The 19,687-nt window shown below is 36.2% G+C and overlaps 1 protein-coding gene across 5 annotated transcripts in view; it reads left to right on the top strand.

Annotated features, from left to right (window-relative positions):
• Positions 1 to 19,687, top strand: part of NFIA (nuclear factor I A) — a 351,020-nt gene that overhangs the window by 163,263 nt on the left and 168,070 nt on the right. For all 5 annotated transcript variants that reach the window (XM_045547886.1, XM_045547889.1, XM_045547890.1 and 2 more), the window contains one exon: positions 15,053 to 15,118. In XM_045547886.1, coding sequence (XP_045403842.1) covers positions 15,053 to 15,118 — 66 coding nt within the window. The remainder of the gene's footprint in view (positions 1 to 15,052; positions 15,119 to 19,687) is intronic.

Here is a 19,687-nt window from a genome sequence, read left to right as displayed (position 1 = left end):
TGCCCACTGTAGGCTAATGTAAGTGTTCAGAGCACATTTAAAGTAGGCTAGGCTCAGCTATGATGTTTGGTAGGGTAGACGTATTAAATGCATTTTCAACTGAAGGTATTATCAACTTATAATAGGTTTATCAGGACGTAGTTCCATTGTAAGTTGAGGAGCATCTGTACTGACTTTAGACTAAACAGGGGAATAATAATGTCCTCTAGTACAGAGAACTCAGAGGTTAACTTTACCTGGAAATGTTACAGGCCTAGTGTAAGGTACAGCCAACAACAACAAAAAAGCAAGCTGGCAATCTGCCTTCCATGCAAAGGTTATTTTTCTTATTACAACAAAACTAATTAGTGGATTTTCTAATGTAAGAAAATGTTGCTGTTAGTAAAAGTTTCCTCAATGTGCCAGAAAGCAGATGGTGGCAGTGAATAGTGTTTTCTTTTGCCAGGTTTTGTATATGCTTTCTAAACCTGCAAGAGATTTTGCTTTTCCAGATTCAGAGTTCTGATCTTTTTATTTTAAAACAGAAATAGAAACTTATATTTAAATGTACTTGCATCATGTGGTCTGTTTGACATATCATGGTTACTTGAAAATGTTGAGTAACATTTGATGTTCTGCATGAATTTCTTCTCTAAGAATCTTGGGACATTTTTATGTTGTTCTTTACTTTTTCTCCTTATGGAAATCAAGAGTTTGTACTTTGGGAGTGCCACAATGGGGAGTTTTGATTGAGTTATGAAAAGCAATGGATAAGATTTCCTTTATGTGGAAATCTTTTATTTTGTTTTGTTTTGCTCCCAATTACTGTGTAAATACCAGCTTTTCACAGTAAGGTTCCTTATAGCATGACTCCTATTCATTATGACTTCAGTGTTTGTACACAGTTTTGAATAATTCATTTCTGTTATCTATTGGTGGGATGTTACTTTCTGCTCATTTAAATTTTTTTTTTTTTTTTGCCTAATATTTTGAATGGAAGTCCTTACAAATATGTTTGTTTCTCCTGTGGAGTCTAAGCATGTCTGTGCAGTACCAACATGGTAATATTAAAACAAAATGTGGGCTGATGATTTTAAGGATGATTGGGAGGAGATGGGAATATGGTGGTGTCGACAAGAAGGCTGTAGTGAGTATGAGTGTGGTAAAGAGCTATGGCTTTGTTGACTAAGACTTTAGAATAATTTTTCTCTTTCTACGGGGCATCTATTTAGAGGAGAAAAGGAAATCATTAAATCATTTGATGACTTGTTAAAGTATAAAGTAAAAATGGAAAATGAAAACAAAGTCAGTGATTTTTTGGAAATCATTTGGGTAAAAGCAACAAGAAAGGATTGTCCCAAAGTCACCAAATGGAAAAGGCTCCGTATGGAATTATGTGCTGTTTTTGGAAGTGATAGCCAGAATCAAAGGAAATGGAAGGTTTTTCATCCCTTCTTTCACATCATTCCCATGTTATGCTTTGCTGCCATTTTTCCATCCCTCCCCCAATATTAACCTGGTAATTCGGGGACACGATGCAGGGTACTATTTCACCTTTAATTCCTGAATAAACTCTTATTTTTATAATACTTGTAACTTAGCCCATGTCTGTTGTAAATAAAATTTCCTATCTTGTTTGAAGAGTTGCTATCTCTGTCACCTGTTCAAAGGACACCACTTCTTAACGTTACTGCCTTTTTCTTCTTTTTTATTGCTTCTCCTTTGACTTTGTTTTTCCCACTCATAATTGGTTTTTAACCTTCTTTTCTAGTAACCAAAATTAAAACAGGACAGAGTCTAGAAAGGAAATGTCCGTGGATTTCAACCAAAAATGATTGAGTCACTGTTTATTCTTTGCGTATCTTAAGATGTTAAATCTGAAAAGACAGAGGTGATACTGAGAAGACTCAGAGCCACAGGTTGGTGCCTTGACTGTGCCAGAGGGGTTTAAATCCGAGGAACCCAGCAGGGGTTGGGGGTGGGGGTGAGGGTGTGTGACAAGGAGGCCTGATCAGCAGGTAGAACAACTCACTTTTGTTGTGCCACTGGTACCCCAGCTTCCCTGCTTTTGCTTGGGCACAGGCTTCCTCCATGACCCAAAGTTTAAAAAACCATGGAGCCCTTTTCTACCCCTGATAGACTTTGGCAAGGGCTCTAACTTAGAGAAACTCCATGTTACCACCACCAGTGGAGATGAGGGGAAGTAGCTGCTCTCAAAAACAAGTAATGTGCACTTTTATAAATGATACGGAGTTGAACAAATGGAATTCTTACTGAACATTAGGAGCTACTGCAAGACTGAATAAAATCTCAAGATGCTTTGCACAGAGTAGGTGATAACGTTTGATGGGCTGACATAAACAAGTTTCTTCTTCCTGAGAAAGGTTAATTATTAGTCATTCATTGGAATGAAGGATCCATGCTGGTTTTTGAAAAGTGAATCATAGTTAAGTTCTAATCACCTACTTAGACTTTTTGATGAGGAGAAGCTATTGAACTAGCACCTATATTAGAGAGAGACCTTCCAAGAAAATATGGTTTTTTATTAAAATAAATCCAGATGACAAAAAAAGCTTTTTTTTTTTTTTTTTAAAAAAAGAACTTCTTGAAGATAGTTCATTTGGCTAATCCTACACAAACTATTACTAGGCATTGTATGGAAGACAATTTAATTTTAGGATTATTACTAAGCAAATTACTCATCAATACTGAGTTACTGAGATGGAAAATACTTTTATCTCCCCCACAACATAACCACAGAAAAGAATGGAGATTGCGTCCTAAAATGAAAACAAAAATGACAAATAAAATGAACTTTGCATGAAGGCGAGAGCACATAAGCTCAACGGGTACCAAAATGGGCTCCGGTGGGTGGGGCCCTAACATTGGTGATGGATTTTTGAAAGCTTTTCAGGATTTTAAAGCTACATAAGCAAATTCATGTGGTTTAGTTATTTAGGTTTGTTTTTCTCTTTTATATAGGATGTTTGCAGTTTTCCCATTTGTATCAACTCACACATTTTTGAAATTTTATAATTCAGTATAGCTTTGGTTATAGATTAAAGTTCACTAGAGAATGACTGACTAATCTTTTTAGCATGTTCAACTGCTCCATAGTATAAAGATACACAGAACTTGATGGCTTCCAAGTGTAGTTCAAACATCCAAAGCACTTGAGATTAGCACCATGTGAAGAAATTTTAAAATATTGTACTGCAATTAATTTTAAATAACTTAGCACTGCATATGTCAGGGAGAAAGCCATGATAGAATCCAAACAGAACTCTTAAAAGTGAAATGATTCACTTAAATCATTTAAATAATTTTATCTCTCATAAAGACATAGAACCAAAAAATATATGCCTATTTCCATTTGTAAAAGACTTGGGTGAATTTCTAAAAAAATCAAATATGACCTGAGCTTTGTTGTGATAATAAGGGAAGTCTGAGGAGCAGTTTTCGGTTGACCAAATGATGAATTCCCTATATGTGTGCATGTTCATGATAGGTTCAGAAATCAAGTTATTAGGGAAAGTTATTAGCAATGTGGAAATTGAAAGCACATTATTTTAATGATATATATTAGAGAAAGTATATTTGAAATAGTTTTTGAAAATATTGTTCTAAATTCTAAGGATCTAGGACCTAGATTAAATTCTTTAAGGACACCTTATACGGTAGCTCCTAAAAACTCAGTTTTCTGGTGTTCTGGATGACATAATGGGTCAAGATATAAAGAAAAAACATTGTTTATGGTCATCTGCGGTCAGTGGTTAGTCAAGTCACTGAAGGTAAACATTTGCAACTCATAGTGGGCTATTCGCAGTCATTTATAAAGTAGAGACAGTTTTTGAATCGTAATGATTATTATACTCTTGGTATTTCTAATTTCACTTATAATCTACAGCAAATAAACAAATACTACCCAGTCTCTTTTGATGAAATGGGGGTCTCAGCTTTGATTGCAGCTAAAAGGCCAACAATGAAATTGCTAATGATTTGTTTCAAATGTAGAACTCTAGGGCTTGAAAGAACTTTTTATAAGACACCTAATCTCCCTCATCTTTATAGCTTTTCTGGCCTAGAGAGGTGAGAATTTACATGTCCAAGGAAAAATGGGAGATTGGGACCAGGAAGCAGGCCTTCTGACTCCCACAGGGTCTGTCCCCACCATGTGACACATACCACCTTCCAGTCATGGGGTCTTGCTAAAGCCAGAGAATCGACCCCAAAACACAGCTGACATCTCCCAAGATAGGCCCTGCTGTATTTCATGGCTCTGAAAAAGCTGGTTTTTCACCTTCTGATTGAAATTCCATCTCAACAGACATATATTAGCATCTATATGTTCCAGATACTGTGCTATCTTCCAGTAAAAATGAGACAGGAAATTAAATAGTCAGTGTGATGCTTTAACCAATTTATATACTTTAGAAAACCTGCTCCATGCAGCGAACAGTTAGAGAATTATAGCCACTCATAATTTACAAGGCACTTTAAATCATGCCATTCAGTCCTCGTAGTCTTGAGAGTCAGGTATTTGGAAGATGAGTAAATTGAGGTTCACGGAGGTGAAGGGGCTCGCCCTGTTCCACAAAGCTAATATAAATGGCCAAGAAGGGACTCAAACCTAGGTTTTCTTATACCATGTCCTTTGCTATTTTTCACTGTACCGTTGCTACCTCTGTTAGAACTGTCATTTCTGTTAAAGGGAGGACACCAGGCCTGACTAGGAATGACATTCTTTCTATAGTATCTACGAAATTGTTTCTAAGGAGAAAAATCTGATTTTTAAAAATTATTTTGATATTTTACACCATTTCCAATGATGCTAATTATTCAGGAATAGCCCAGTATTTCGCTTAAAAGGACTCTGCCTAAACTTCTTTATATCTCACTAGAAAAGCTAACTCTAGCCATTACCATCAGGCTACTGTAAGTGCTGTTACAAGGGTCCGTTTAGTGGTACTGATTGGTGCTGGTAGTAAAAGAATAAAAGCAATGATAAATGTACACAATAACTTGTTGTTCTACCTTAATTTCACCAGGAGACAGGATTTAGTCAAGAGAGGATGTCACAGAATCTTGATTTTATTTTCAATATCCTGACTGACTCAGAGCTCCTTGAGGAGAGGGACCTCACCTTTTTCTATTATGTATCTCCAGGTATACAGGGTGAAAGGCACAGAGTAGATGCTGAGTAAATGAATGAAAGACAGAATGAATGGAATGACTAGGCCCAAAACCAAGGAAATTAAAAAGGGGCCAGTGCTGCTTCAGGAGGATGACCCAGTATCATTTATTGCTACCACGGCAGCATCCCAGACTTGTCCTAAATCTCTAGTTGTAACTTTCACTGGTGGTGGGATTCACAAACACACTGATAGGCAATCGTGTTTTCTCAAATGCTTCAGAGGGAAAAAAAAATTCCTGATTTACCCAACCACAGCATCTTCAACTTTCTCATTAAGGCTTCTGCATTTTTTAGGCAAATTGTTATTACGCTGTTCTCATTCCTGCCCTTACACAGAATTATTTTCTGGTAATGGATGTGACAGGACTCAGTTGACTTTTGAGAGTTTAGTCATTTAGTCAGTGGTTTTAAATCTCTTCCACCATGTTTTCTTCCTGCCCCTCCATTCCCTCACCCCCATATTCCAACACCAATTCTTAATTACCTTTTTTCCTTACCACGAAGGAAAATGTCACAGTAAACCCTAGCACCTTGCCATCCAAAATTCCTAGGGAACCTTAGTTCTGGGGGTCTTCTTCTTGAGGCCTTCACCTTACTTTTAGACAGTTGTCATTATCTTTGTCTAAAGGTCATAGCTAAATTGAATAAAAGGAAAGCTGTGTTTTCCTGTCGATGCACAAAGGCAGTATTGACTTTCCTAATCCAGTTTGCTGAGGGGTGAGAGAATTAAATTAGATATCTAAGCACAGAAATTGAGAGCCTTTGAAAACAAAGATAAGGAGACAAGACTGTATTTTCCCTTTTCCTGGGAGCTCTGGGCTCAAGATTTTGCAGGTGTGTCATCTGATCCATGGCTTGCATCGATCAAAACTGTGCCAATGCATATTTAATTAGCAAGGGGACCCTGGATGCATTATAACCATCATCCCTATATTGAATGGACTGTCAGACTTTTTGCACACTTCTCCACCCCCACCCTCCGCTGAACCCATGCCCCCTCCCTTGCCTTGCATTTGGGAAGCTTCTGCATTTTGTCTGAGCAGCTAAAAAGTTTCTTTGTTTTTAGCTGCTGATGCATACAGCGCCACTGAGGAGAATACAAACAAGTAGAGTCCTAAAGTGTTTATTTTGTCTAGGAAGATGAGCTAAACCAATTTGATTCCTTTGGTAAAATTTTCAAACTCTGCAGAAAACCAATAAGAAAAACAGAAAGAAAAGAAATACACTGTTCAACTCCATGTATAGATTTTTTCAAAAAGAGTCGTTTATACTAGGATTAAAAAAAGATTGTAGGACAAATACTTTAATAATAGATTTAAAGAATAAATACTTTTCTATTATGATAGAAAAGTATTTTCTTTTAAAAGCTCACTGTTTTTGATAATTAGAGTGTTGTTAGCAAATATTTTATCAGTCCAATTTGCATGATAAAATTTACCATTCTGACATGAATCTGTCATACCATTAGGGAATCCAGTGAATGAAGAAAAGTTATTTAAGTTAGAAGGTGATAAAAAGTTAAACCTGGATGTATTTTTTTTTAAAGTTTCCAAGACTTTGTGGGTGCTTCTATTGGTGGGGGTTCTTAAAGTGACAAGAGGCTTGGAGTTTTGCCATGGACAGGTTATTTCATGGGATTATGGACCTGACTCTCTAGACAGTGTTGTCTGATAAACAGATGTAATGCACTAAGTCTGCTTAGAATAAAGAGCAACAGACTGTGAGCACATGTTTAGGACTCATTTAAACTCATCAGCATAGTCTAGCTCATAGTTCTCTGTCTCTAGTCTACTTTTGAGGTAGCTTCTTGCTGGTAAAGTAACAAGGATTTTTTTTTTCCTCCCTGCTACAATTTGCTGCAGAGACTCATGGGAAATTCATTTGCATACATCTTGTTACAAAGACTGACTACTTCCTGGCTTAGACAAAGTGTTGCCTGATAAACAGACTTAACACACAAATGTCTGTCTGGAATAAACAACAGCAAGCTGAGATTTACATTTCCATTATCAGAGATAATCTCTTTCCCAGTATAGGGGAATTAAGAATCTTTTCTTTAAAACCAGGTCTGTAATACTGATGTTTTATACCAGAATCACTTCATGTGTGAGTTGGGGTTGATTTTTACAGAGAAACAAAAAACTGGTTTGGATATGAAGATTTGTATGGCAGAGGTAAATGTACATTTTTTAGATACCTTATAAGTTTCAAAACCAAGTTTTCTGGCATTATTTTATTTGATGCATACAATAATCCTCTTAAGTTAGGCAAAATGATCAGTAGTGTCCCCATTTTACAGATGAAGAAACTGAGATCCAGAGCAGTTAAACTATGTAGCTGAGATTTTTAGGATACTGTCTTTTTACCATCTCGTAGTCTTTTCAATAACAGTGCAATATGAATGCAAGAAAGTTAATACTTAAGGTGCTACCTGAATTTAAATAGCATGGTTATCCTCAATAGAGGGCATTTTATTATTTTAATAAATTTTTTTTTACAGACATCCAGGTACATGAAAATAATGCATATAGACTATAACTCAATTATGCTTCATTTTCACTTGAAGCATTTATTTTTATAATATGAAAGTATGCAGGGAAATTTTCTACTTTTAGTTGTTGAGATGGCTGTATAGATAATTTTCAAGTATATATTATTTTGTTTAAGAACTCCAAGAACATAATGCTATAATAAATTTTGATTGTGAAAAAAGTGACTAAATGGGAAATTGAGCACAGTTCTGCTATGTGACCATGTTATAGTGATGGCTTTTTAAGTAGGTCTTTGTTTACACTGGAGTGGATATATGACCAGGTGATTTGAATATATGATTCAAAAACTTGACTTCTGAATTAATCAACAGGTTACCATCCCATGTCAACACAGCTTCTCTTATGGGGAAAAAAAATTAACAATGATTACTTAAACATTTTATTAATAGTTTATCTTAGTCATAGGACTTTGTCTAAAAAATGTGATATGTTATAACTTTAGTCAAAGTATCATTTTTGCATATTTTTTTATAATCACCAATGTCTTACAATTGACTTCATTTATAACATCACCGAAAAAGCTGATCATTACTTGAAATCAGCCTCCTACAAAGATTGAAGGTTTAATCATTGAGTCATCTTGTCATTACTTTCAGAGTGACTGAATTTGTAATTTTTAAACCTTAGAAATGATTTTCCCTCACTGTCATAACACAACAATAATTATGCCATTTCATTTTTTTCCTCAACGTGTTAAAATGATGTATCATTCTGCAACCTCCTCGTGCGCATAGAAAAATAACACATGTATGAGTAGGTGATAAGACAGTTGAATCACTCTTCAACCTTAACGGTCTTACCATCATTATATACAGTCCCAACTAAACAGATGGGCCTTGAATACCAACATTAATTCCAAAAAATCAAACTCCTGCAAGTTTAATATTTCACAAATTCTTGTTCAGAAAGGCATTCTAAAAGGAAAAAATTTGAGAAAGAAAATGGTAGCAACCTAGATTACACAGCAATCTTAAGTAGGCCTTGAAAATGCGGTACAGGGGAGTGGCTGAGCGGAGGTTCTCTAGAGCAGCTGGCAGCCCCTGGGGTGGTCTGGTGGAGCCCTTCCAAGTGACTGCTGCAGGAACACAGCCTGCGCTCTCCGTCTGAATCAGGATTAGAGGAGACAAGGACCAATGTGTGCAAACTAGCCTAGTCCTTTTGGAGCTAGGAGTTCCCTCCACCCTGTCTCCCCATTTCCCTTCGATAAAGAAGGACTTACTCTGCATACTTTAATTACTGCAGTTGCTATGCACACACATCCATGCAAACACTCAATTCTAGCTTGCTGGGTAAGTTGTAGAGATCAAATTTTTTATTTTAAATGCAATAAAGATAAGACTTCCCATTTAAAGAACCGTGGAGTATTTCCATTTTGAAAGCTTAAGAAAACTTTCATGGTGTGACTTACCACATCCCTTATCTGTTTTCAAAACTGGGTTATTGTATGTTAATTTTTCATTAAGTGGGCCACAGTTGTGTACAATAATTGACCTCAAATATTGGTTTGGTTATTCACTGAGCTTAAAAGATTTTATCCATTCTCTGGAAATGTTGATAATAATTGCATATTTTCAGTGGTCCAGATTTAGTAATGGTATTATAGATTTCTATTTGTTCTTAACCAGACCGTGATGGATAATATTATATTTAGGTGATGGTGTTGTATTCATCAATGTTTACACTTAAGCTACAAATTGTATATATGTACATATGTATACCTGTACACTGACATTCTACATTCTCAAATAAGGTTTTTCAAATATTTTCTTCACACTTCGGTCTTTAAGGTCATGGTCATACTGGAAAAAAATAGATAATATTCCTAAGTATTATAAAGTATTACAATAATAATTTCTTTTACAACTGCAGCTATGAGACTAATAAGCAAAATGTGACTATAACAGTCATTTGATTTTCTAGATTTCATTACTGTAATAAACATGTTATGAGACTAGTTGATCAAAATAGAGTAATTCTAAACCTTACACTACTAATCAGAAATAGGATTATTTTTCTATTATAACCTCATAAATGCAGAAAAATGAATTCTTTGGCCTGACTCTTTTGCAAAGTATTCATCTTCCCGAACCATAAGAAAAAAAACTTATCTAATTTTGAACATCTTTAAGGGCTACAATTGTAGAGGGTAACTGTTTATTATATTCAGAGTATAATCACCCTTATTCCTTATTTTCTTTTACCCCAGGAATGTTCCTCACTCTTCATTTATTTGCAAGAAAGTATTCATTCTTGTCTTTGCCTTTTCTTTTTTTACACTATAAACAACTCTAAGTCTTTTGAGTGGAACTTTCACTTTATTTCTTTCACTTGGCTAACATTTATTTTTGGTTTTGGATGCCTCCCGGTTTCTTCATATTGTCTTTTAATTTGGAAGAATTAAAACTGGACACAAAATTCTAACAAAGGCTTTTCAAACTTCATCTTTAGGCAAATCATTATGCACGTAGGGAGGTTGAAATTTAGGCTAAATTATTTTTCTAGTGGGACCAGAATTTTGTACTTTATAGTCCCCGGACTTTTCTTGATATCATGTTGACTGAATAGGAATTACATTGGTTTGTTTTAGGGTGGGAAAGGTTCTTCACTACCGCATGGTGTCTGCTTTTTCTTTATCAAGCTATTCACAACAGCAGTTGTTAGGATTTTCAGGCAGTCTGAGGACATCAGAATATGGTGGATTTCTCTAATCTTTGCATTTTTTGAGTGTGTGAAATATTCCTCTGCCATTCATCATTTCAGCCGGTATACGTTTCTGGAGGGCCTCCTATGTGTCGGACACAGTCCTCAGCTCAGCCTCTGTGGTATGTGGGCCAGTGAATCATAGGAGGTGATTGTTCGCAACTTCTAAACACTGTGAAGATTTCCAAATCACCCACAAGCCGGAGGGGTGTGCCTCATTTTCCCTTGCCAGGCCCCAAGACAGAGAATATCGAGCAGAGATAAAGGACTTTTCTGCTCCCCTTTCTCAGCTTAGAAATCCCACTCCCTTTTTAGGTGTGAACTTAGTATATTGTGCGGTCACCGATAGTGGTTCCGTGGTAGAAAGACAAACAACAATTGAAAATTCAGCTCTTCAGTTCAGCAGGTACTGAACTCCTTGGCTAGGCCAGGTTCCCTGTGGGGAGAACCGGGGATAAGAGAAGAGTAGAAAAGAACTCTTTTCTTTAGGAGCTCAGATCCTCATAGGAGATAATTTAAAATCACCTTAGTGCAGCATAATATTAATCACACCATAAGAGGTATATGTGCAATGAAAGACGGACTGGAGAGGTGAAAGTGTTTTTAATTCTAGGTCAAGGACAAGGAAGATTATTCCATCTTTGCTTCTTATGTAAAGAACATAGAATAGAATATGTGGAAGTGATATATATATATTTTTTTGTCTGATCAGTTTTGCCATATTAATGTGTTTTTGTCATTGTTTGCCTTCCCCGAAGGAGTGCTCTCTGAGCTTTTATTCTGAAGGGGAGCAGAATTGAGGTTGGGGAACTGGGTATGTGTATATGTAGCAAATCCAGTAGAAGGCTTTTGTTCTTATATTGTACAAGCTTATGGAAGCAGAGACTAATATGTAGGCACTAAGATTTATTTTATTCCTTTCCCTAGTGATTATATTGATAGTGAACTATCTTTGTCTGAGTACTCCAGCAATATAGCTGTAGGCGCCATAAAAATGCATAGATGGATGGCTACCAGTTCAATTAAGAGGTCTTAACCCAGCCTCCTATATGCAAACCTTGTTTTAGGTTTAAATTTCTGCTCATAAATTTTTTAAAAACCAAAAGAAACATTACTTTTCAAGGTTAGGTTGAAGTCTAAGCTTCCTTAAACAAAAAGCAAATCCCTATATGGGGAAAAAAAAAAAGATAACCCTAAGATACTTCCTCACAATAGCATTTCTAACCCCATCCTTTACACACTCGAAGTCATATTCTCCTCATTGTAATATACAAATCTTCTGGCTTTCAGTCAGGGAACCGGAGAAACTCACTGCCACGGGGGTCTCAGATACAAGAAAGGCATCCAGTTCTGTGCAGTTGGGTTTGTTTTCTGAGTCTTCAAATTATTTCAGGTGGTAGGAATCAATCGACCATGTGATAATTGTCAAAAAAAAAACTAAGAAATAAAGTTACCTTGGCTTCTGACAGGTCTTTACCGAGTATATAAAGGAGAAAAGTAAATTAATTGTTAGCCTTCTTTATAGTGTTTTAATGCAAATGGTTAAGAAAGAGATCTTTCATTTGTATCAATTATGTATGTGTAGAAATTAATTTATCATTGTGGTTATCTGGTTGGCTCCATACTTAACAGCATCGGTAACCTTTTGCAATACCGGTAAGAGTGTCCATGCGTCTTTAGCATAGAATAGCACTAGGACTGGGCAGTTTTGCTCCTTCTTGGCTCAAAAAGGAAAGGATATTAAATGGCCCAGAATAGAAAATAATTATTGAAGTTTTTAGATTGTTTAAATCTTGTAGATCTTTGGTTTTGCCTGTCCCTTACCAGGATGGTGTATTTTAGTACGCAGTCCTTGGATGGATAGCACTGTCTCCAGCTTTTGAATAAAACTAGAGAAAGTAAATTCCGCTTTCAGTTTGGCTACATGCCTCCTCCAGTGTTTGTATCTGAGCTTTCACAAGAACGCCGCGGCCCCTTGCAGACCAACTCTGAGCATTTTCTTGCTACTCAGTCCTTTGCTGTTGGTTTGCTTCTTTTTCTGTGGCTTGGAATTTTAAATTTTCTTTGAGGGTACCTAATATTCATCTTTTATTGCTGTTCATGTTTTCTATAATTATGTTAGATTTCTGCAAAGGTAGGATGACAAACAAAATGTAAACGAAAAGTGGAAAGAACAAAAAAGTCCACTTTCAGATTATAAAAACATAGATTTTTGGGTCTCTCCTTATCCCTTTTTATCTTAATGTCAATGGATAAATATAAAAAGTGCGTATTATATGTCTAAATTAATTGAAATAAAAGTATCTTCATTTATTCATGAGAAAGTAGTTAATTGTAAAGGTATTACACCTAGAAGTAGAACATCGGCTAAGCTATCATGTAGACACTTAACGTTTGTATTATTGCAAAAGAAATGTTATGTTTGGCAAAATTTTACGTATATGCTTTAGGACATGATCAAAAAGAATTTTAACATCCCCTAAAACAAAATTAGATATTTTGCTTTCATTTTAGTTGTAGATATTAATGGTTTAATATTTTTCATAACAAAAATAATAGAGAGATATCTTTCTTTTAAAACATGTTGAATTACTTCTCAAAATATTTAATTTGTAATTTTTAGTGGCAAAATTACAGGCTCCTTACAAAAAAAGAAGGTAGTTATGCCATATTTTTAAACTGTTTGCTATAAATGTAATATATATATAGTTAAAATTTCAACTATGGTCAAATATAAATTTGTTTGCATTTTCAATTATTAGTACAGGCTTCGTATTTAATTTTGTAGTTTATTCTGAAGGATTCTCTAAAGGTTTTTGACATATAATAATTCTTTTCGTTTGTGCCTTCTCTATGGCAATTGTTAAAAAAGCAATAAAAGCTGTCACTTTGCCAGACTTAAATGAAAATTCACCTTTTTGCATCTTTTGTTATTCAAGCCTGGGAATCAACACAGAATTTTTGCTAGTCACCAGGTTAAGATTATTTGAAAATTTTAAAATAAACATTTTCTTTATAGCACTTTCCTATAATTAAAATCTTCATTTGCTTAAAAGCAGGCAGTCTTTTTAAGTAATAAATTAGCATTTCTAGACCTAAGGTCACTAGTAGTGCTACTTCGTTCTGCAATATCTCCAAGAAAGAGAATGTGATGCTATAACTCCTTTGCAATAGAATTAATATTTTCAATTTAATCACAGTTAAGTATCATGACCTTTTGACCTTGCATTGAACTTTTTGCAGAAATATCGTCAAATTTCAGACAGCTAATTCTATTTTTTATTTTTTACTTTATTTTGTTCACTTACTCATTTTTGAGACAGGCTCTCAGTCTCCTGGGCTAGAGTACAGCCCTCACTGCAGCTCAAGCAAACTCCTGGGCTCAAGCAATCCTGCTGCCCCAGCCTCCCGAGTAGCTGGGACTACAGGCAGGTGCCACCACCCCTGGCTAATTTTTTTGTTGAGATGGGGTTTCACTGTTACTCAGGCTGGTCTCAAACTCCTGGCCTCAAGGGATCTTCCCGCCTAGGCCTCCGAGAGTGCTAGGATTATAGGCGTGACACCACCAGACAGCTAATTCTAAATCTGTAAAGTCAAGGTAAAGTTAGGATCTGAGCTTTTCACAGAGATAGAGGTTTTTTTAAAAAAAATTGTTTTGTTTGCTTGCTTTTAAATAATCTTGTAAACTACTTCAAGTCTCAGAAAATGCTTTACATCACAAATTTTCCCCTAAAACATTTTGCCTGATTTTTCTCCCTTCTTCCCCCAAAATATATTATAAATGTTTGCTTCTAATTCTGTGAAATTCTTTTAATCTAAGTTGATTTTATCTAATTATAAAATTAAAAGTTACTTTATTTTAAATTATTTCACTTAGAAATTAAGTTAATTGAATTCAGTTTTTTTTAGTTTGAAAATTTGATTATGCTTTTTAAAATAAAAATAAGTTTAATTCTATAAAGGTATGCAAGAACCTGTTTTTGCTGACAAGCCCCCTCCCAAATGCATCAGTATAAGAGAAAAATAATACTTATAAAGTGGGGGAAACTTGTACCTTCAGAAAGACCTATTTGAGTTATCCAGTTATTTTGAGAAAGTGTGCTAGAATATTAGGACTCTAGTATTTAATGGTGTTAGTCTGCATAGTCTGTTGCTGGAATACAGAGCTTAAATATCAACAGAACTTGTTACTGTTGTTTGGGTTGCTTTTATATACCAGCTTCAAAATATGTTTTGACACTTTATTATGTTCTGAATCAAGCTTCAGATGTGTGTAATGAAGGATGAAGTCTTTATCAGACTCTAGTGTATAAATAGTGGAGAAGAGCAGTTTGGAAATGGTCTCTCTATAAGAGAATGGTGTCTGAAGAGCTTCAAGTTTTGATCTGGCACAAAGCAAACGCCACTGGAGGTGTAAACAAAACCCAGCGTCCTCTCTAAAGGCACAGGCTGCGTTCCCCGCCCCGCCTTTTCTCTTTCCATCTTTTCTTTTTCCATTTATCATGTCATTTCTGTAACATTCTCGTTCTTAGTTTATAGGTTGAACCTTTTGAGAAAGTCTGGCACCTCTGATCCACTTTCCCTCACAGACCCTGTAATTTTTGGCTGTATTTTTTATGTTTTTCAGATTCAAGTCAATCTGAAAGTCCCAGCCAGCCAAGTGACGCTGACATTAAGGACCAGCCAGAAAATGGTAAGTTTAGCTTGGGACTCTCGCTGCTGCGTTCAGAGGCCACAGCAGCCAGCAGCCAACCAAGTACCAGGATTTCGGGGTCTGCCCTATGGGTGGCCCATAGTAGGAACAACTTTGAGAATTCAAGGAGAAACTCAAGTCACTTTCTTTCAACAGGGCAAGTTCTTTGTTCTCTGGATCATCCTAGCAGCTTCAACACTCCCCTCCCCTTGGCCCATGACCACTATCAGGGTGCTCATGAGAACCTCAATTCCCAAGAAAGTTGATTACCCAATTAAACTATGAGATGTGGGGTTGACTTAACAAATCAGATTCTTTTACAGCGTTAAGTGAGGAACCATGGCCTTTTCATTTCATTTTAATTCCTTTTAAAGTGGCAAATGCCCCATGATTTTTTTCATTAGTGATTTAAGATCATTCATTCACAAGTATTTTTGAGGCCTTTGGGAGCTCAACCCTTTGCTAATAATTGCTTTAAGAAATCTCTGCCTTTGAGGATGTTTTCACTTTAAATTGTCTAAAATTATACAGTATTAAATTCCTCAGTTGCATCAATACATACATTTTCTGTTACCGAAACTTAATTAAACTAGAACACATACATTATATATGAATATAATATTATCTGGTAAAATAGTAAGTTTGTGGTATTCACTGCAAGTATGAAAAAGATCGTCATGGGTTAGACTTTTAGGTTGAGTAAAACCATGTTTCAACAAAAATAGAGAAGTGGATTGGCAGCACCTGTAATGTACTAAACATTGTGTTAGGTACTTTAACAGATGTCATCTCAAAAAATTGCAGAGTATTTCCTGGTGTTAGACCTGAAGGCTATAAAGGGAGTGCTTTACTCTGAGGGGCCTGTCGGGGGGAATGTGGTTAAAAGCTCGGGCTGTGATGTCAGAGCTGCATTCGAATTCTGCCTCTGCTATTTTTAAATTCTGTAATATTGAATAGGGTATTTAACCTCTCAGGGTATTTATGTATTCCTCTAAAATATGGTAGTAATATTACTTACCTGTTGAAGAATTAAATAAGATAATAGGTATAATGTGCTTATAGTATCTGTCATAGAGTATAGACTAAAAAAAAATGTTGGCTGTGGTTCAATATTACTCTTATTATTTTTCTTGGCAATATAATCCTACCACGCTTTTTCACTTACTTTAAATGGCCTCATTCCTGGGGTCTCCCTTCCTTTCGTTGTCCTGTACCTTTTTTTACATTTTTCCATTTCGATCATCTTGTCTTTTTGAAAAGATAGATAAACTGAATTATGTTGGTGTCATGGGATGGAGGATTGAGTTTACCACATTAGACATCCTATCACTAAGTTTTCAGAGTTTGTTTCATTTCCTAAGCCTAGGAAACTCTTTATTACTGTAGTCCCCAACCCCCGGGCCAAGGACCAGTAGTGGTCCGTGGCCTGTTAGGAAGCAGCCCGCACAGCAGGAGGTGAGTGGCAGGCAAGTGAGTGAAGCTTCATCTGTATTTATAGCTGCTCCCCATTGCTCACATCCCTGCATAAGCTCTGCCTCCTGTCAGATCAGCGGCAGCATGAGATTCTCGTGTAAACTGCACCTGAACCCTACTGTAAACTGCACCTGCAAGGGGTCTAGGATGATCTGGGATGGAGCTGAGGCAGTGATGCTAGTGCTGGGGAGTGGCTGCAAACACAGATTATCATTAGCAGAGAGGTTTGACTGCACAATAAATGTAACTCGCTTGGATCATCCCGAAACCATCATCCTCCCACCCATGGTCCATGGAAAAATTGTCTTACATAAAACCAGTCCCTGGTGCCAAAAAGGTTGGGGACCGCTGCTTTACTACATTGCTGGGCTCTAGCAGTAACTATGGACCGTCTGGCCATTCCTCTCCTCATCCTGGTATTTCGGTGATATTTTCTTTATCAGAGTTGTCTTTTTAAAGCAGCCAGTAAAAAAAGAGAGAGAGAGAGAGAGATATCTCCGAAGATTTGTTTTTAGTGTCATAAACAGCTACATCTTATTTTTTGTTGACATTTTAAAGAGTGATATTTATGGACTTGTTTCATTCTTTATTTTCCACTTGACTTATGGGTGACTTATAGCCTTAAATGTTTCATTTTTTCATATATTATATTTGTATATAATCACCCTAAAGATATATCCAGAGATATTCATTTTATTTTCATTTTAAAAAATTTGTGCGCTGTAGGGGTGTGTGGTTCACGTATTTAGGTCTGGCTGCCCCTCTAGCAGGCCTGCGATTCATCTGTCTTCATAAAATGGCCGACAAGCTGTTCACATGCAAATATATATTGAGAGCATGAGAGGCCTGGCATGCCTTTCTGGAGCTGCCTGCAATCCAGATATTGTGCATTTCCCATTCCAAAAAGCACCCAGGATTGCGCCTGGATTTTTCGGCCAAAGGCGTGGAGATACTAGCCAAATTCACTTTTAACCCCAAATCACTTGGTGCTATGTCAAGGATTCAAGGTATCATTTTGGAGAGATCATGTGAGTTCTAAGGAAGAAAGTATTAATATCAGGGAGATAAAGTAATAAATTCCTACCTTTCAAATTTCTATTTATTTCAAAGAAAAAGAAGTAGAAGCAGCTTTATTTTAGACAACCCCAACTGAAGAAATATTAGCCTATTCAGTTTCTTCTATGTACCTTTTGTCAATCTCAGATGAAGTTATTGAAGGGAAAATGATTTTATCTCTTCCTTAAAGACATATAATCCCTAAAGGCAATAAATGATGATTTCAGATTTAGATATTTACATGCATTAGATAACTTTTCTACTCTATAGTGTTATGTTGATCAAGAGAGTGTTCCCTCTTTTTCATTACCCCAGATTATGAAGATGAGTTCCTGAAAGGTTTAGGTTTTTGTTTGTTTGTTTTCTAGCATATATGTATGCAAGAAAGAATAATATTCTTTTTATCGCAGCTCTTGAAAAAGGTAATGAGAAACGAATGGTATTTCCCTAGTAAACCATGGAGAATGAATAGACAAATGGTAACATGCTATTTCATCCAACACTGTAAACTAGGCCATGTAACTTTACCTAAAGTGGATGCAGCTGTTTCTTCCCTGGCCAACTAGTCTGTTTTTCCTGTGGAATTTTTGCTTTCTTTTCTTGTACTCCCTTAAGACTCAACTGTAAAAGAAAACAAATCTTTGTCCAATTAGAGCATTAGATGGGAATTTTGAAGGAATTATCTGAAGCCCAGAGATAAAATATCGGAATCTCTGAAACTCAAAATTGGTATAATATAGTGGTTAAAAACTCTGCCTCTGAAGTCAAACAGACCTGAGTTCAGATTAAATAATAGCTGGGTGACTGAGTAAACTAATGCCCCATCTCAATTTTCTTATCAGTAAAACAGAAGTACTAAAAGAACCTAGCTCATGAGTGTTGAAATGAGAATGTACATTCAAAATAGCATAATGCCTGGTTCACAGTAAGGCCTTAACGAAAGGTAACCATTCCTACTCTTTAGTTAAAGCTTGTCATGTCTGTAATGAGTACACATATTCAAGAGGTCAAAAGCCAGGAGCCTTGTAGTGGAAGGGGATGGGGTCAGAAATAAACCAAGACTTTTAGAGACATCTTTTGTAGATACCTGCTCTGTTCTAAAGTGTCAGATATAGGTTTCCTTCTTAATTCCCCACAATCCCCACAATGCCATGTCTGTTTTACTCTTTAGTTCTATCCTCACATTCTGTTCATCTCCCATGAGTTTGAGAACCAAGGAACTCTAAAAGTAATAATTCAGAGTTACTGGAACCTTCAGAGTGAGTGCTTGAGAAGAAGATGATTCTGAAAAGAAGGGACTCCTCCTAGATGTCTTTAATTTTAGCTGAGTTTCTCCTTGGCACAAACCAAATGGAATCTGGCTTATTAAAAACTATAACCTGATTAAGGGTAGGACTTATGACAAATTCCTTTTTAAAAAATCTTGCACAGCCCCTAACTCCGTGCCTTGAACTTAGTGGATACCTGGTACTCATTTGCTTAATGAATAAATTTAATAAGTAGTTGAATATATTGTCATTATCCCCAGATATTTTTTGAGTGTCTGCTCACTGTTGATTTACTAAGAGATTTTAAGAAAAACAAAACAAAACAAACAAAATACCGTGGAGAAGCTGAAAATCTAGTTTGGGCATGGGGAAGGTTATACACAGACGTGTGCACCTGGGTACACAGATGTGACTAGGAAGCCAAAGCTTGGGCTAGGTGCTAATGGTGACAGTAGATCAAGTTGTCCCTCTGCCCCTCCTACCCCTCTTCCTCCAGTGTGCAGGTGTGATCAAATGTATGAAATACCATCATGTCAGTTTATTCTTGATGCTTGATTACCACAGGGAATGGAATTCAATGTCCCCAGATCTGATTGGTGTCATTCATTTAATCTTTTTGCATATTGCTGAAACCCCCTCTCTGACTTTCTGAGAAAGTTTTAAGCCTTACTTGTTGGACTTTGATTTAGAACACCTATTTATAAACCACCTTTGTGAATTCCCGTGAGGTACTTTGCCTACTGTTGAACGTTATTCATGGGACAGAACATTG

The sequence above is a fragment of the Lemur catta genome, chromosome 3, assembly GCF_020740605.2.
Source record: "Lemur catta isolate mLemCat1 chromosome 3, mLemCat1.pri, whole genome shotgun sequence".
Lineage (NCBI taxonomy): Eukaryota > Metazoa > Chordata > Mammalia > Primates > Lemuridae > Lemur > Lemur catta.
This window is presented reverse-complemented; position numbering and strand designations above follow the sequence as displayed.